The sequence below is a fragment of the Coregonus clupeaformis genome, chromosome 26 (assembly GCF_020615455.1).
Source record: "Coregonus clupeaformis isolate EN_2021a chromosome 26, ASM2061545v1, whole genome shotgun sequence".
Taxonomy (NCBI): domain Eukaryota; kingdom Metazoa; phylum Chordata; class Actinopteri; order Salmoniformes; family Salmonidae; genus Coregonus; species Coregonus clupeaformis.
This window is the reverse complement of record NC_059217.1, coordinates 35,667,476-35,680,833: the sequence shown is the minus strand read 5'-3', so window position 1 is coordinate 35,680,833 and position 13,358 is coordinate 35,667,476. Positions and strand designations below refer to the sequence as shown.

Genomic DNA, 13,358 nt, shown 5'->3' with positions numbered 1-13,358 from the left:
CTTCCCTAACTCCTTTCCACTCTCGCTACCCCCCACACTGGTATCCCAATGTCCTCCCAGCCTCCAAAATCACGTTCCTTCTCCTCTCCTCAAGACCGGTTCCAAATTAAATCCATGTTTGTTAGTGTTCCCTTTCACGGCACAGTCAGGTGGTGTTGAAGGATTCTCTTCCAGTTTCTATCCCCTTCCAGGGATTCCTCACAAACTTTATGTGAGGCGATGTGGTCATGAACCTTTGATTAGGAAAGAGGAGGAGATGGGACGACTGGCTTTTGTTGATCAAATGTATTTATAAATGGCCACAACTTGAGAGGGGGATAATTGAGTGAAGACCTTTTTTAGGCAGCAATCTGAGGGTCAAAGCATGGTGGTGAAGCCTTATTTTTCCCAACTTCTGAATCATGTGCGGTCCCAACACAGTGCCCTGGGGAACACCACCAAAGTATTAAAGCATTATTGCATTCTCAAACACATCATTCATACTGGTCTACACTGAGTATAAACAAACACAACTTTTCTGTCTGCTTCAAATGTTTTTGCTCTGTCAATCTCGACTCCCAGACAGACATGCTTCAACATAATTCAGAGGCTGAGTTGAATAGATGAGTCAGACTGAATCAGGGCGAAAGACTCTTCAGTCAGTTGGATAGAGAACTTATCCTCCTCAGCAGAGCTTAGACCACGACAGCTACACTGAGTGTATAAAATATGAAGAACACCTGCTCTTTCCATGACACAGACTGACCAGGTGAATCCAGGTCTGAAAGCTGTGATCCCTTATTGATGTCACTTGTTAAATCCACTTCAGTGAAGGGGAGGAGACGAGCTAAAGAAAGTTTTTAAACCTTGAGACAATTGAGACATTGATTGTGTTTGTGTGCCATTCAGAGGGTGAATGGGCAAGACAAAAAAAGATTTAAGTGCCTTTGAACAGGGTATGGTAGTAAGTGCCAGGCACACTGGTTTGTGTCAAGAACTGCAAAGCTGCTCGGTTTTTCACACGCAACAATTTCCTGTGTGTATCAAGGATGGTCCACCACCCAAAGGACTTCAAGCCAACTTGACACAACTGTGGGAAGCATTGGGGTCAACATGGGCCAGAATCCCTGCGGAATGCTTTCGACACCTTGTAGCATAACCCAACGAATTGAGCCTGTTCTGAGGGCAAAAAGGGGGGGGGGGGTGCAACTCAATATTAGGAAGATGTTCCTAATGTTTAGTATACTCAGTATATACACACTCCAACTAACAACTACATTTTCACCAGGTCTTCACTTGAAGCAGTCTGTCATAATGCCCTCATAACACCGTCAAAATAATTGTGTTTTGTCCATGTAACAGGTCCACGGTGTGTTTTCAGCCTTTGCTTACCCCTGTGCTTGCCCCTGAGCCCATAGACATCCTGTCCAGCCTTCGCTTACCCCTGTGCTTACCCCTGTGCCCGCTCTTTCTCCTCGTCTTCCTCAGGAGGAAGGGTCGACGCAGCCCCTGAACCTCTCAGCCCGATCCAAGACTGGCGAACCCCACCGCTCCCCGTCCTCGCCGTCACACTGCCTGTTCCCCAGCAACAAGACCAGCCCCATCAGCCTGGGGAAGGGGCGCATCCCCAGCCCCCTCTCCAACATGGGCAGAGGCTCACTGGGTGGGTGCAATGAACACCCACACATGCATGTGCACACACTCACAGGTACACATAAACAAAATGCACACAAAACACCTTCACATTGCACACAAACATTCCTAGCATCCTCCGCCAGTTCAAGTCAACCCCAAAGGAGACCTGTTTTTTTTTTACGAGAGCCCAAAGCTCTGTATTTAGCACCAATGAAAACCCAGGCAGCGGAAGCAGTGAAACCCAGCACACGTTTTTTGGTTTAAAGAGACTTCCTCACATCATTGTCTGCCCAGTACCATAAACCTTAGTGCTCTACCTCTGCTATCTGTGATTAAGCACAATCTAAAGCCTCTCATTACGCCATAACAATTTTGCTAGCTCCTCTAGAGTGGCTTTGAGGATGCGCCACTTCACTTGTGTTCCTTCCTGTGGGTTATTTTTCACCCTTTTTTTGACGGCCACCCATGCATGCAGTACTTCCTCTTCATCTGCTAATTAGACAAGGAAGGTGCCGGAAAGTTTGCACTCTCGTTTCTTATTACATACACATAGGCTTCAAAAACATACTGTACACAAAAAAGGGGGGCAGAGGGGAATGTTGGGTGCTTGTTGAGAAACTGCCATTCGAAAAAAAAGTATTTCATTGTCTAACCACAAATAAAGCCGTATCCCCTACCCCCTAAGCACCTGTGTAGATCTGAAAGAGCTGGATATCTAAAAGCAATATGGTAACAACTCCACCTTTTTTCTATATTGCTTACACCTGTCCAATCCTCTCAGCTCTACACATGTCTAGAGAGGAGGAACCAATCCTCTCAGCTCTACACATGTCTAGAGAGGAGGAGCTAAGGGTCCATTTGGAATCAGTCATTTGTCAAGATCTTTTCCTGTGAGGTCACGTACAGCAACAATACTGATTGGTCTGCTGCTGTGTCCGTCAACAGTCAGACACTGACAGCCGATGCTTTCTGCCCACAGACATCCTGTCCAGCCTGAACTCCACTGCGTTGTTTGGGGACCAGGACGCAGTGATGAAGGCCATCCAGGAGGCAAGGAAGATGAGGGAGCAGATCCAGAGAGAACAGCTTCATCACCAGCAGCAGCAAAGCCTGGAGGCCAAGCTCACGGCCCTGAGCGGCATGAGCCTCAGCAATGGCAGCAAGGTTAGAGTCACGACACACATAAAGACGTACACACACACACGAACGCATGCACAAACTCACACTCAAACACGTAGATGCATACATACACATACATATATACGAATGCACATGTGTGTTTATGCATCTAAAACTAAAAGCATTGTATTTAGTTAAAAACATTTTCTAAAACCTAAACTTCAACTGGAGTTGTAAATAAAGGATGTGACCATTGAGCAAGTTAAGGAAGCTAAACTCATAGGTATAACATTGGATGGTTAGTTATTATAGTCAAGTCATATTGACAAAGTTGTTGTGAAGATGTGGAGGAGTACAGTATGTCTGTTATAAAAAGATGCTCTGCGTTTTTGATACAAAGATCAACTGTACTAGTTGTTCAGACTCTGGTCTTGTCCCATCTTGATTACTATCTGGTAATATGGTCAAGTGCAGCCAGGAAAGACCTAGCAAAGCTGCAGCTGGCTCAAAACAGAGCAGCCCGCCTTGCCCTTAACTACACATACAGAACTAACATCAACAACATGCATGCCAGTCTTTCCTGGTTGAGGGTTGACGAGAGATTAACTGCTTCTCCTCTAGTTTTTATGAGAAATATTACTTTGATGAAAATTCCAGATTGTCTTCATAATCAAATGACATTCAGCTCAGAAACCCATACCCCACAAGACATGCCACCAGCGGTCTCTTCACAGTCCCCGTGTCCAAAACGAATTCACGGCAACGCACAGTATTATACAGAGCCATGACCTTTAAAAAAACGATTAAACAACATCTCATGGAACGGCAAGAACTGTGAGGGGACACACACACACACACCCACACACACACACAGACACACTAAAACACGCACAGACACACACACACACACACACACACACACAGACACACAGACACAGACACAGACACACACACACACCACACACACACAGACTTTTGTAGTTGTATGGTTTGTATAATTGTTTTATTGTTTCTATATCGTTGTATTTTACATATGTGTGACTGTCCTTGTCTATCAGTGTTTTGTTACTTGTCATGTTTTGTGTTTTGTGTTTTTTGTGGACCCCAGGAAGAGTAGCTGCTGCTTCTGCAAAAGCTAATGGGGATCCAAATAAACAAATAAACACCCATGAGCACGCACACACACACACACACGCACACACACACACACTCTACATGTTTTCAATGAGCACTATTAGCCTCAACAGACAAGGTTCACAAATGCATACAGATGCCTGAACAATGTACAATTGCTCTAATTATATGCTGATTCTCTGATTGACACGGGGCAAGCCCAATTCTGTAATTTTGTCACTTTCTCAATTCATGCATGTACTGTTGAAGGGAAATAGTTGTGTCTGCTTTTTGGCCGGTGCTCTTGAGATCCTCTCTTCTTTCATATCCACGGCCACCCAGAAGCCGACTGCTTTGAACAGACAGCAGCTGGGTCTATGATAGTGATGGTTTTGGTGTGTGAGTGTGTGGTGTGTGTGTGTGTGTGTGTGTGCGTGTGTGCGTGTGTGTGTGCGTGTGTGTGTGCACATGTCTGAGTGTATGTGCATGTCTGTGGGAGTGTGGTTGTGTGGTTGTGGGGGGGATTGTGCCTTAGGGGTCTATACTCAATTAGAACCAAAGTCTGGGCAGAGGGCCTTCAGATGGGCCACTTTGTAGCAGGAACTCCTATACCCATGGGGTCCCCCATGTTAAAAAATGTCTTCCAAATATAAATCAGATCAGTCAATCATGGATAGACTCAAGGGAAAATACATTTTGAAAAGAAGAAATGATCCCTCCATCTTCCTAAAAGAGATTGATCCCCATGTTGGCAGGGAGGAAGGACGAAGTCAAAGATGAATCATTAATATTTTAGTGATGGATACTTTGAACCCCCTCTGCCACATCTTCAACTAGAGGCCACATCTTCAACTAGAGTCCACATCTTCAACTAGAGGCCACATCTTTACATTTACATTTTACATTTACGTCATTTAGCAGACGCTCTTATCCAGAGCGACTTACAAATTGGTGCATTCACCTTAGAGCCAGTGGGATAACCACTTTACAATGTTTTTTTGGGGGTAAGGGGGGTAGAAGGATTACTTTATCCTATCCCAGGTATTCCTTAAAGAGGTGGGGTTTCAAATGTCTCCGGAAGGTGGTGAGTGACTCTGCTGTCCTGGCGTCGTGAGGGAGCTTGTTCCACCATTGGGGTGCCAGAGCAGCGAACAGTTTTGACTGGGCTGAGCGGGAACTGTGCTTCCGCAGAGGTAGGGGAGCCAGCAGGCTAGAGGTGGATGAACGCAATGCCCTCGTTTGGGTGTAGGGACTGATCAGAGCCTGAAGGTACAGAGGTGCCGTTCCCCTCACAGCTCCGTAGGCAAGCACCATGGTCTTGTAGCAGATGCGAGCTTCAACTGGAAGCCAGTGGAGTGTGCGGAGGAGCGGGGTGACGTGAGAGAACTTGGGAAGGTTGAACACCAGACGGGCTGCGGCATTCTGGATGAGTTGTAGGGGTTTAATGGCACAGGCAGGGAGCCCAGCCAACAGCGAGTTGCAGTAATCCAGACGGGAGATGACAAGTGCCTGGATTAGGACCTGTGCCACTTCCTGTGTAAGGCAGGGTCGTACTCTCCGAATGTTGTAGAGCATGAACCTACAGGATCGGGTCACCGCCTTGATGTTAGCGGAGCTCTTCGCACTCTGGGAGGAGGACACAACGGAGTTGTCAACCGTGATGGCGAGATCATGGAACGGGCAGTCCTTCCCCGGGAGGAAGAGCAGCTCCGTCTTGCCAAGGTTCAGCTTGAGGTGGTGATCCGTCATCCATACTGATATGTCTGCCAGACATGCAGAGATGCGATTCGCCACCTGGTTATCAGAAGGGGGAAAGGAGAAGATTAGTTGTGTGTCGTCTGCGTAGCAATGATAGGAGAGGCCATGTGAGGATATGACAGAGCCAAGTGACTTGGTGTATAGCAAGAATAGGAGAGGGCCTAGAACTGAGCCCTGGGGGACACCAGTGGTGAGAGCACGTGGAGCGGAGACAGCTTCTCGCCACGCCACTTGGTAGGAGCGACCGGTCAGGTAGGACGCAATCCAAGAGTGAGCCAAGCCGGAGATGCCCAGCTCGGAGAGGGTGGAGAGGAGGATCTGATGGTTCACAGTATCAAAGGCAGCAGACAGGTCTTCAACAAGAGGCCACATTTTCAACTAGAGGCCACATTTTCAACTAGAGGCCACATCTTCAACTAGAGGCCACATCTTCAACTAGAGGCCACATCTTCAACTAGAGACAATGCTTCCTGTACATATTAAACATGCTATAGGAGTCCCCTGTAGCTCAGTTGGTAGAGCATGGCGCTTGCAACGCCAGGGTTGTGGGTTCGTTTCCCACGGGGGGCCAGTATGAAAAATGTATGCACTCACTAACTGTAAGTCGCTCTGGATAAGATTGTCTGCTAAATGACTAAAATGTAAAGTATCTGTTTTGATTGGGAGTTGTTTGTTTAGCATAAAGTTGTAAAAACATTAAAAGGGGAGAAAAATATGCTGCTTTTTATCAGTGTTTTGAATGTTTTTCTTTGTAGATGGGTTGACATTATCCTAATCAAAACATCTATATGTATCAATGATCTTAAATTATCAAACGAAGCCAACACTTTATAAGGACAAACCGAGCAATGCAGCAATTTACTTTATGGCTCCGTTCCTCCTAATAAAACGCTCATTTGGAAACTCTCAAAGTTATTGTTTCCGGTTCTAAAACACCACAGGCCAGTGTTTGTTGTTCAGTGTTATTCGTTACCTAACAACGGTTCCTCGAATGTGCTTTTCTTAGCTTTAATTGCATAATTTTTCTGTAGAAGGGAGCTTTTTTTTTGCCACTCATAGGATTGTCTCTGTCCTAGTCAATTCATGGAGAAAGCTGACATCTCACCTCCTCCATTCTGCAGATATGTAACTAATGTAACTAATCCAATCCGATGGAGATGCTACACTTTGTACTTTGTATTCATTCTATTTGAGTCCGAGCATCATGCTTTCATGAAAAGCATTTTTTCTAGCAATATTTCTTGCTATTTTGGGGACATCTTCTAGACATTCTTTAGAAATGCATTAGATTAGACAGTATGAAACCACATGAAACATGTGATCCTCATCTGATCTCCGCTACAAGAGGTTGAGTGAGGTATCACACAAATGACTGTGTTCTAAGGCTACACCTCGGGGTGGAGAGAGTGTGTGGTGTAACTTCATATGGAGCTATGATGATGGGTGTGTGTGTGTGTGTGTGTGTGTGTGTGTGTGTGTCTGTCTGTCTGTCTGTCTGTCTGTCTGTCTGTCTGTCTGTCTGTCTGTCTGTTTGTCTGTCTGTATGCATCCATGTGTGTGCGGGCCTTAACCTTAGTCATCCTTCAATCAATTTTAGCAAGATCCCCTTAGCTATACGTTCTACTAGTGATCCAGGAGTCCTCTTTCTGCTGCTGTGTCCTGGCACTGGGCTGGCCGTGCTAATGTCATTATAGCACACCTTGCGCACAGACGCTAGCTCCGGCCAGCGAGTTGCATTGTTGAGTATTGCATTACGCTTACGTTGCTTCCAACAACCCGCCCGCAGCTGCCAAGCAAACACACTGAAATAGCCACTGAGTGTGAGTGCGTGCTTTTGTGCCTGTGTGTGTGCCTGTGTGTTTGTGTTTGTGTGTGTGTGTGTGTGTGTGTGTGTGTGTGTTTACATGTATATTAGTGACTGTGTGTGTGTGTGTGTGAGTATGTGTGACTGTGTGTGTGTGTTGAGTAAGTTTAGGCCAGTTTTGAGTGAGCTGGCCTTGCATAGAGCATTCAGTGCACTGGTACTTTACTTGAACGCCCCTGTCACTAAGCCTACTTAGCTCTGTCGGTAGTTGACATCAGCTGTCGGGACTACTCAACTACGTTACACCAGCTCTTTTGTGTGCCACACTGCAGGGAAAAGAGGGACCGTTGAGGAGTATATTAGAAATGTGGGTGACTTGAGTCAAGCCAGGCCAGTCACCACACAGCAGTCTCTACACAAAATGTGTAGTGGTATTCACTGGCTGTTCTGGTGTGCATTCTCATTGCACCTCATCGTTTTTGAGCAAAGTCATATACAAGTACTTTAGCGTTAGTGTTGACGTCCAAATTCAAGGCCTTATAGATATTTACACAAACAATGTATTATTGGTGCTACAACTGGATGAAACAGGGTGGGTGTGAGCTCCTTCAGTTTCAATGGACAACAGGACAAGGGGTCTGAATTGAGAGATGACAGGCACAGTGAAAGAAGGGAGAGGAGGAGGAGGAGGAGGAGGAGGTGGACTTCACTGCTCCTTCAGTTTCAATGGACAACAGGACAAGGGGTCTGTATTGAGAGATGACAGGCACAGTGAAAGAAGGAAGGAGGGAGGGAAGGAGGGAGAGGAGGAGGAGTGAGGGACTTCATTGCTCCTGGAGGAGGCAGTAAACGTTGTGGGTCGGTTAGAGCAGGGTTTGCCTGTACACGTCGCTGCAGTAATGAGCTGAACATGACGCTGATAAAACTCCTCGGCCGGTGCAGTGTTTATAGCGCTGCCATAGCAACCCGTTAAAATGTGTGCCCAGCCAACGAGTTCAGGAGATCCCAGGCAATAGAGGAGCTCTGTGTGTCTCTTTAAGTTCCGAAATATAGATTGAGTTGAATGTTGGACAAGCCCCAGTCCTGTAAAGTAATAATAGTATATTTTAAGATGTTATTTTATAGCTTTGAACTATGTAGCTAAAGTTGATTATTAGTCATTGTTGTCATTTACGAGCGACCATATTGGACTGACTCTAGGCCTACTGTCATAATCCAGGCTCTGTCGCAGCCGGCCGCGACCGGGAGACTCATGGGCGGCGCACAATTGGCCCAGTGTCGTCCAGGGTAGGGGAGGGAATGGCCGGCAGGGATGTAGCTCAGTTGATAGAGCATGGCGTTTGCAACGCCAGGGTTGTGGGTTCGATTCCCACGGGGGGCCAGTATAAAAAAAATAATATATATATATATATATATTCACTAACTGTAAGTCGCTCTGGATAAGAGCGTCTGCTAAATGACTAAAATGTAAAATGTAATAATGAGTCCTGTTACAGATTAAGTACTAAATTGCTTTTCTGTGATTCCTGATTTGGTCTTGAGTTAGTCCTGTAGACTGTTCCCCTTATTTTCTGTAAGTCTTTAAAAGTCTTAAAATTGTCTGAAAGTCCTCTTCAGTTTCTATGCACTAGTCTCTTAAAAAAGTCATTGTAGGTTACATTTATTAGTGTCCTATAGGTCTGGTCTCTGACTGTAAATACCCTGTGTTGTAGGTCCTCTTTAGCCTACTCTCCAAATAATATGGTGGTCATGTGTAAGTTCTCAGTAGATCCTGTGTTATCTCTAAGTCCTCTGTACTGTAGTCATCAGTAGGTCCTTAGTTGGTCCTGTGTTAGTCCTCTCTGTAAGTCCTCTATTGGTCCAGTGTTAGACCTCTCTGTAAGTCCTCTATTGGTCCAGTGTTAGACCTCTCTGTAAGTCCTCTATTGGTCCAGTGTTAGTCCTCTCTGTAAGTCCTCTATTGGTCCAGTGTTAGTCTTCTCTGTAAGTCCTCTATTGGACCAGTGTTAGTCTTCTCCGTAAGTCCTCTATTGGTCCAGTGTTAGTCTTCTCTGTAAGTCCTCTATTGGACCAGTGTTAGTCTTCTCCGTAAGTACTCTATTGGTCTAGTGTTAGTCCTCTCTGTAAGTCCTCTATTGGTCCAGTGTTAGTCCTCTCTGTAAGTCCTCTATTGGTCCAGTGTTAGTCTTCTCTGTAAATCCGGTATTGGTCCAGTGTTAGTCCTCTCTGTAAGTCCTCTATTGGTCTAATGTTAGTCCTCTCTGTAAGTCCTCTATTGGTCCGGTGATAGTCCTCTCTGTAAGTCCTCTATTGGTCCAGTGTTAGTCCTCTCTGTAAGTCCTCTATTGGTCCAGTGTTAGTCCTCTCTGTAAGTCCTCTATTGGTCCAGTGTTAGTTCTCAGTAGGTCTTCCAGTGTTAGTCCTCTCTCTTAGTTCTCTGTGAACAGCTTCTGTGGTGTGTGCAGCGCTGCCCAGGCACATGTTCTGTGGTGGCCTGATTACAGCCCTTAACGTCGTGCTGACATTGGCCCTCCCTGGATCCCTACATATATATGAAAACAAAAGGCCCCAAGTTCCACCGGCGCTGCCAACGTCTACCGCGGCATGACTTCATCCAGCAACCATTCCCTCCGTCAAACAAAATGCCTTTGTCACCAGAAAACGGGGAGAGGAGGAGGAGAGGTGGAGGAATGAGTGGATGTGTGGTGATTCTGGAGGCCCTTGTTTTCCACCACAGTTCGGGAGCGTGGCAGGGTAATTTTAGCTGGAGGGCTACAGACGGCATGCTGGACTCATTTGAGGGAGAGGGTGGGCGGGCAGGCGGGCGGGCGGGCGGGCAGCGCAGAATAATCAGAGACAGTAGGCAGGATGGGTGGGGAGCACTGAGTCAGAGTCAGCTTACATGGTAGCGCTGCGCTGGATAGATCTGGCGTATTGTCTTTTTCTGTGGCTTTAAATACTTTTTTTGGAGCCGCTCTCTCTCTTTTCTCTCTCTCTCTCTCTCTCTGTCTTTATTTTTCTTTATTTATCCCATTCTCTTCTCTTCTACTTTCCTATCCTTTCTTTTCTCAAAGCCTCCTTTCTATCCCCTCTAAGCTGGCATGGCTGTCCTTCTGCAACTCTTGCCTCTCGCCGAAAGCTGCATGTGTGACCACGTGGAGTTTGTTACACGATCACAACCATCCTCATGTAGATCCACTCTAAGATCACAGAGAACAACAAGACCTACAAATGTCTATGCATCGAAAAGATGTAAACTTGTTTACTATGTTTGTTTGCTAAATTTCTGTAAATCTTTGAAAATGTGTGTTCTGTGATGTGTTGATTGTGTTATTCTCTCTGAGCTCTTATACCACAGCTTTACAGTCAGTTCAATTGGACTTTTAATAGTATTTTCACACTATTAGGCAGACTCGAACCGTACTGTGCTGGCTTGGATATTTTAATTTCACATTAACCTTTCCAGCATGGTTTCAACAACTATGATGAATGTCTAAACCAAGGCAGCTTGGCTTGGCTCCGTAGTGTGAATCAACCCTGATTGACCTTTGACCTCTTTGTATTTTAGGAGCGGATGCACTTTGAGAGTTTGAGTCAGCACCTGGGCAAACTGGGAGAAGATGGAAAGATGGGCCACAGGGTCATTGACCTCACCAGACCTGAGGATCTTGATGGTGGGTTTCGTCTGTCTCTCTCTTTCTTTCTTTCTTTCTTTCTTTCTTTCTTTCTTTCTTTCTTTCTTTCTTTCTTTCTTTCTTTCTTTCTTTCTTTCTTTCTTTCTTTCTTTCTTTCTTTCTTTCTTTCTTTCTTTCTTTCTTTCTAAATTTCTAAATTTCTAAATTTCTAAATTTCTAAATTTCTAAATGTCTAAATTTCTAAATGTCTACATTTCTAAATTTCTGATTGTCTTCATACACAACTATCTCTTTCAGTTCTCCATACTTTTATGTAAGTGCATTCTGTTGATGTTTATGACTGTGTGCTTACGACCTGTGTCTATACGGCTAGGTGCATAATAGTAGGAAAACAGAGAAGAGAGAGGTCAGATGGATATTTATAAAACGGTAACATAGCTGCAGGAAGTAGGGGTACTGAAGGTGCTTCAGCAGCCCCTGAAAAATCACAATAAAAATCATAATAATAATGTACAGTGTATATATATTATTTTTGTTTTTTATATATATATATTATTTTTTCTCACAAAAGTAGTGCACTGGGCCTTTAATAGTCCTGTATTAGCGGACATATATAGCCGTCTGCAGCGCAGGCAAAGACCCCCCTCCCCTGTCGAAGAAAAAAATTGCGGCTATGGACAGTAGAAGAGGTTTGAGGTAAAAGTGGGCGCATCCTGCTCAGGCTAAATGGATGCCAGTGACCCTTCACTTCAGGCCCTTGGTTGGGTGGCAGCACTTTTTTGGGCCTTTTTCAGCTGTGTTCCCTATAGTAGAGACACAGACAGAGAGTTTGCTCTGCACACAGGTATTCACCAGACACAAATATGCATTGTGTTCCTCTCGGAACGCCTCAGAAGTGGACACTTGACAGTCCAAGCAAAATGTTCTCCAAACCGCTGCCTTGCACTTAAAGCGGCAATCAGCAGTTGAAACAATAACAAAACATAATCTCCACCACGGTTTCACTAAAAAGCTGAGGGATAGGGCTGGAGAAATGTAACCATTGATAGACAGAGCTATGGATGCAAGGACTGACCATCCATAATATAAAAACTACAGTTTTAACAATGTTTTGAGGCTATACAGTGTTTGTTTACATTTACTTTGTTTACAAACATCGGAGTAAAACAAGCTTATATTTTGGGTTCTGATGGGGTACGACAGTTGAACTAAGCTCATGAGGCATTTATAAGTTATATTAGTTCATTTAAAAGTCAAAAAAGTGATGTAGCAACTTCAGATAGCCCCTTTAAAGGCCCACTCTATGATATTTACAGCCGTTTCTGATAATTTAAGGCCTAGTGAGCTTTGTTCAATAACCCCATCACAATCCCTCAGCTAAATACAAATAAAGTGGCAGGGTTTCCGTTTTGTTGTTTTTCAAATGAAGGACTTAGGTCTACGGGGGAACAAGAAACATTATTCTAGATTCTCCCCCTCTTTCCAACCCACAAGCACTGTTTGTGTCTCAGACAATTCCACCCTGCCGAAGTATGCAAGCAGAAGCAAGGCAGTTAAAACAGATTGGGGACTTTTCTCTTTTCCAGCCCAGAAGCCCACCTGTTTTCCATAAAACCCCAGTGTTTACAGGCTACGGTGGATTGGGAAGCATTCGTCACGCTGTAGCTTGAAATCAGAGCTGTAAATACAAGAACATAAATGGAGATCTTATCTGGCTGATAATCGTAGCGTCGTCCCCGCTCTTGGACATACTGTGCAGTACATGTACTTGTGACATTTTGTGGCTTAACAGGTCTTTGCACAAACGAGTGAGCGATTGAGTAAGTAATGCAATGTCCCTCCCTTCCCACAGGTGGTGCCAGCACTACGGAAGCACGGGTCTTCAGGGAGGCCAGGGGCAGGAACAGTACCGAGCCCCACATCAAGAGGCCCATGAATGCCTTCATGGTGTGGGCCAAGGATGAGAGGAGGAAGATCCTGCAAACCTTCCCCGACATGCATAACTCCAACATCAGCAAGATCCTGGGTAAGATAACCTCTTTTGTGCAGAGCCGTGGTGTAGTGGTAATACACCCCGGCATGTCGCATATAAAACTCCCCACTGGCTTCCAGGTTTCAATCCTTGCGTCCATCCTTCTCACTGTTTCTCCCACTTGCCTGTCTCCCCCTCTAATTTCCTAACTGTCTTTAAGGGATACTTCGGGATTTTGGCAATGAGGCCCTTTATCTACTTCCCCAGAGTCAGACGAACTTATGGATATCAATTGTATGTCTTTGTTTCCAGTATGTAGGAAGTTAGAGGTACTTTCGTGAGC

At 45.2% G+C, this 13,358-nt stretch overlaps 1 protein-coding gene across 4 annotated transcripts in view; it reads left to right on the top strand.

Moving 5' to 3' along the window:
* Window positions 1–13,358, top strand: part of LOC121540719 (transcription factor SOX-6) — a 164,448-nt gene that overhangs the window by 136,299 nt on the left and 14,791 nt on the right. For all 4 annotated transcript variants that reach the window (XM_041849764.2, XM_041849766.2, XM_041849765.2 and 1 more), the window contains 4 exons: window positions 1,468–1,642; window positions 2,594–2,778; window positions 10,977–11,082; window positions 12,896–13,069. In XM_041849764.2, the coding sequence (XP_041705698.1) occupies window positions 1,468–1,642; window positions 2,594–2,778; window positions 10,977–11,082; window positions 12,896–13,069 (640 nt within the window). The remainder of the gene's footprint in view (window positions 1–1,467; window positions 1,643–2,593; window positions 2,779–10,976; window positions 11,083–12,895; window positions 13,070–13,358) is intronic.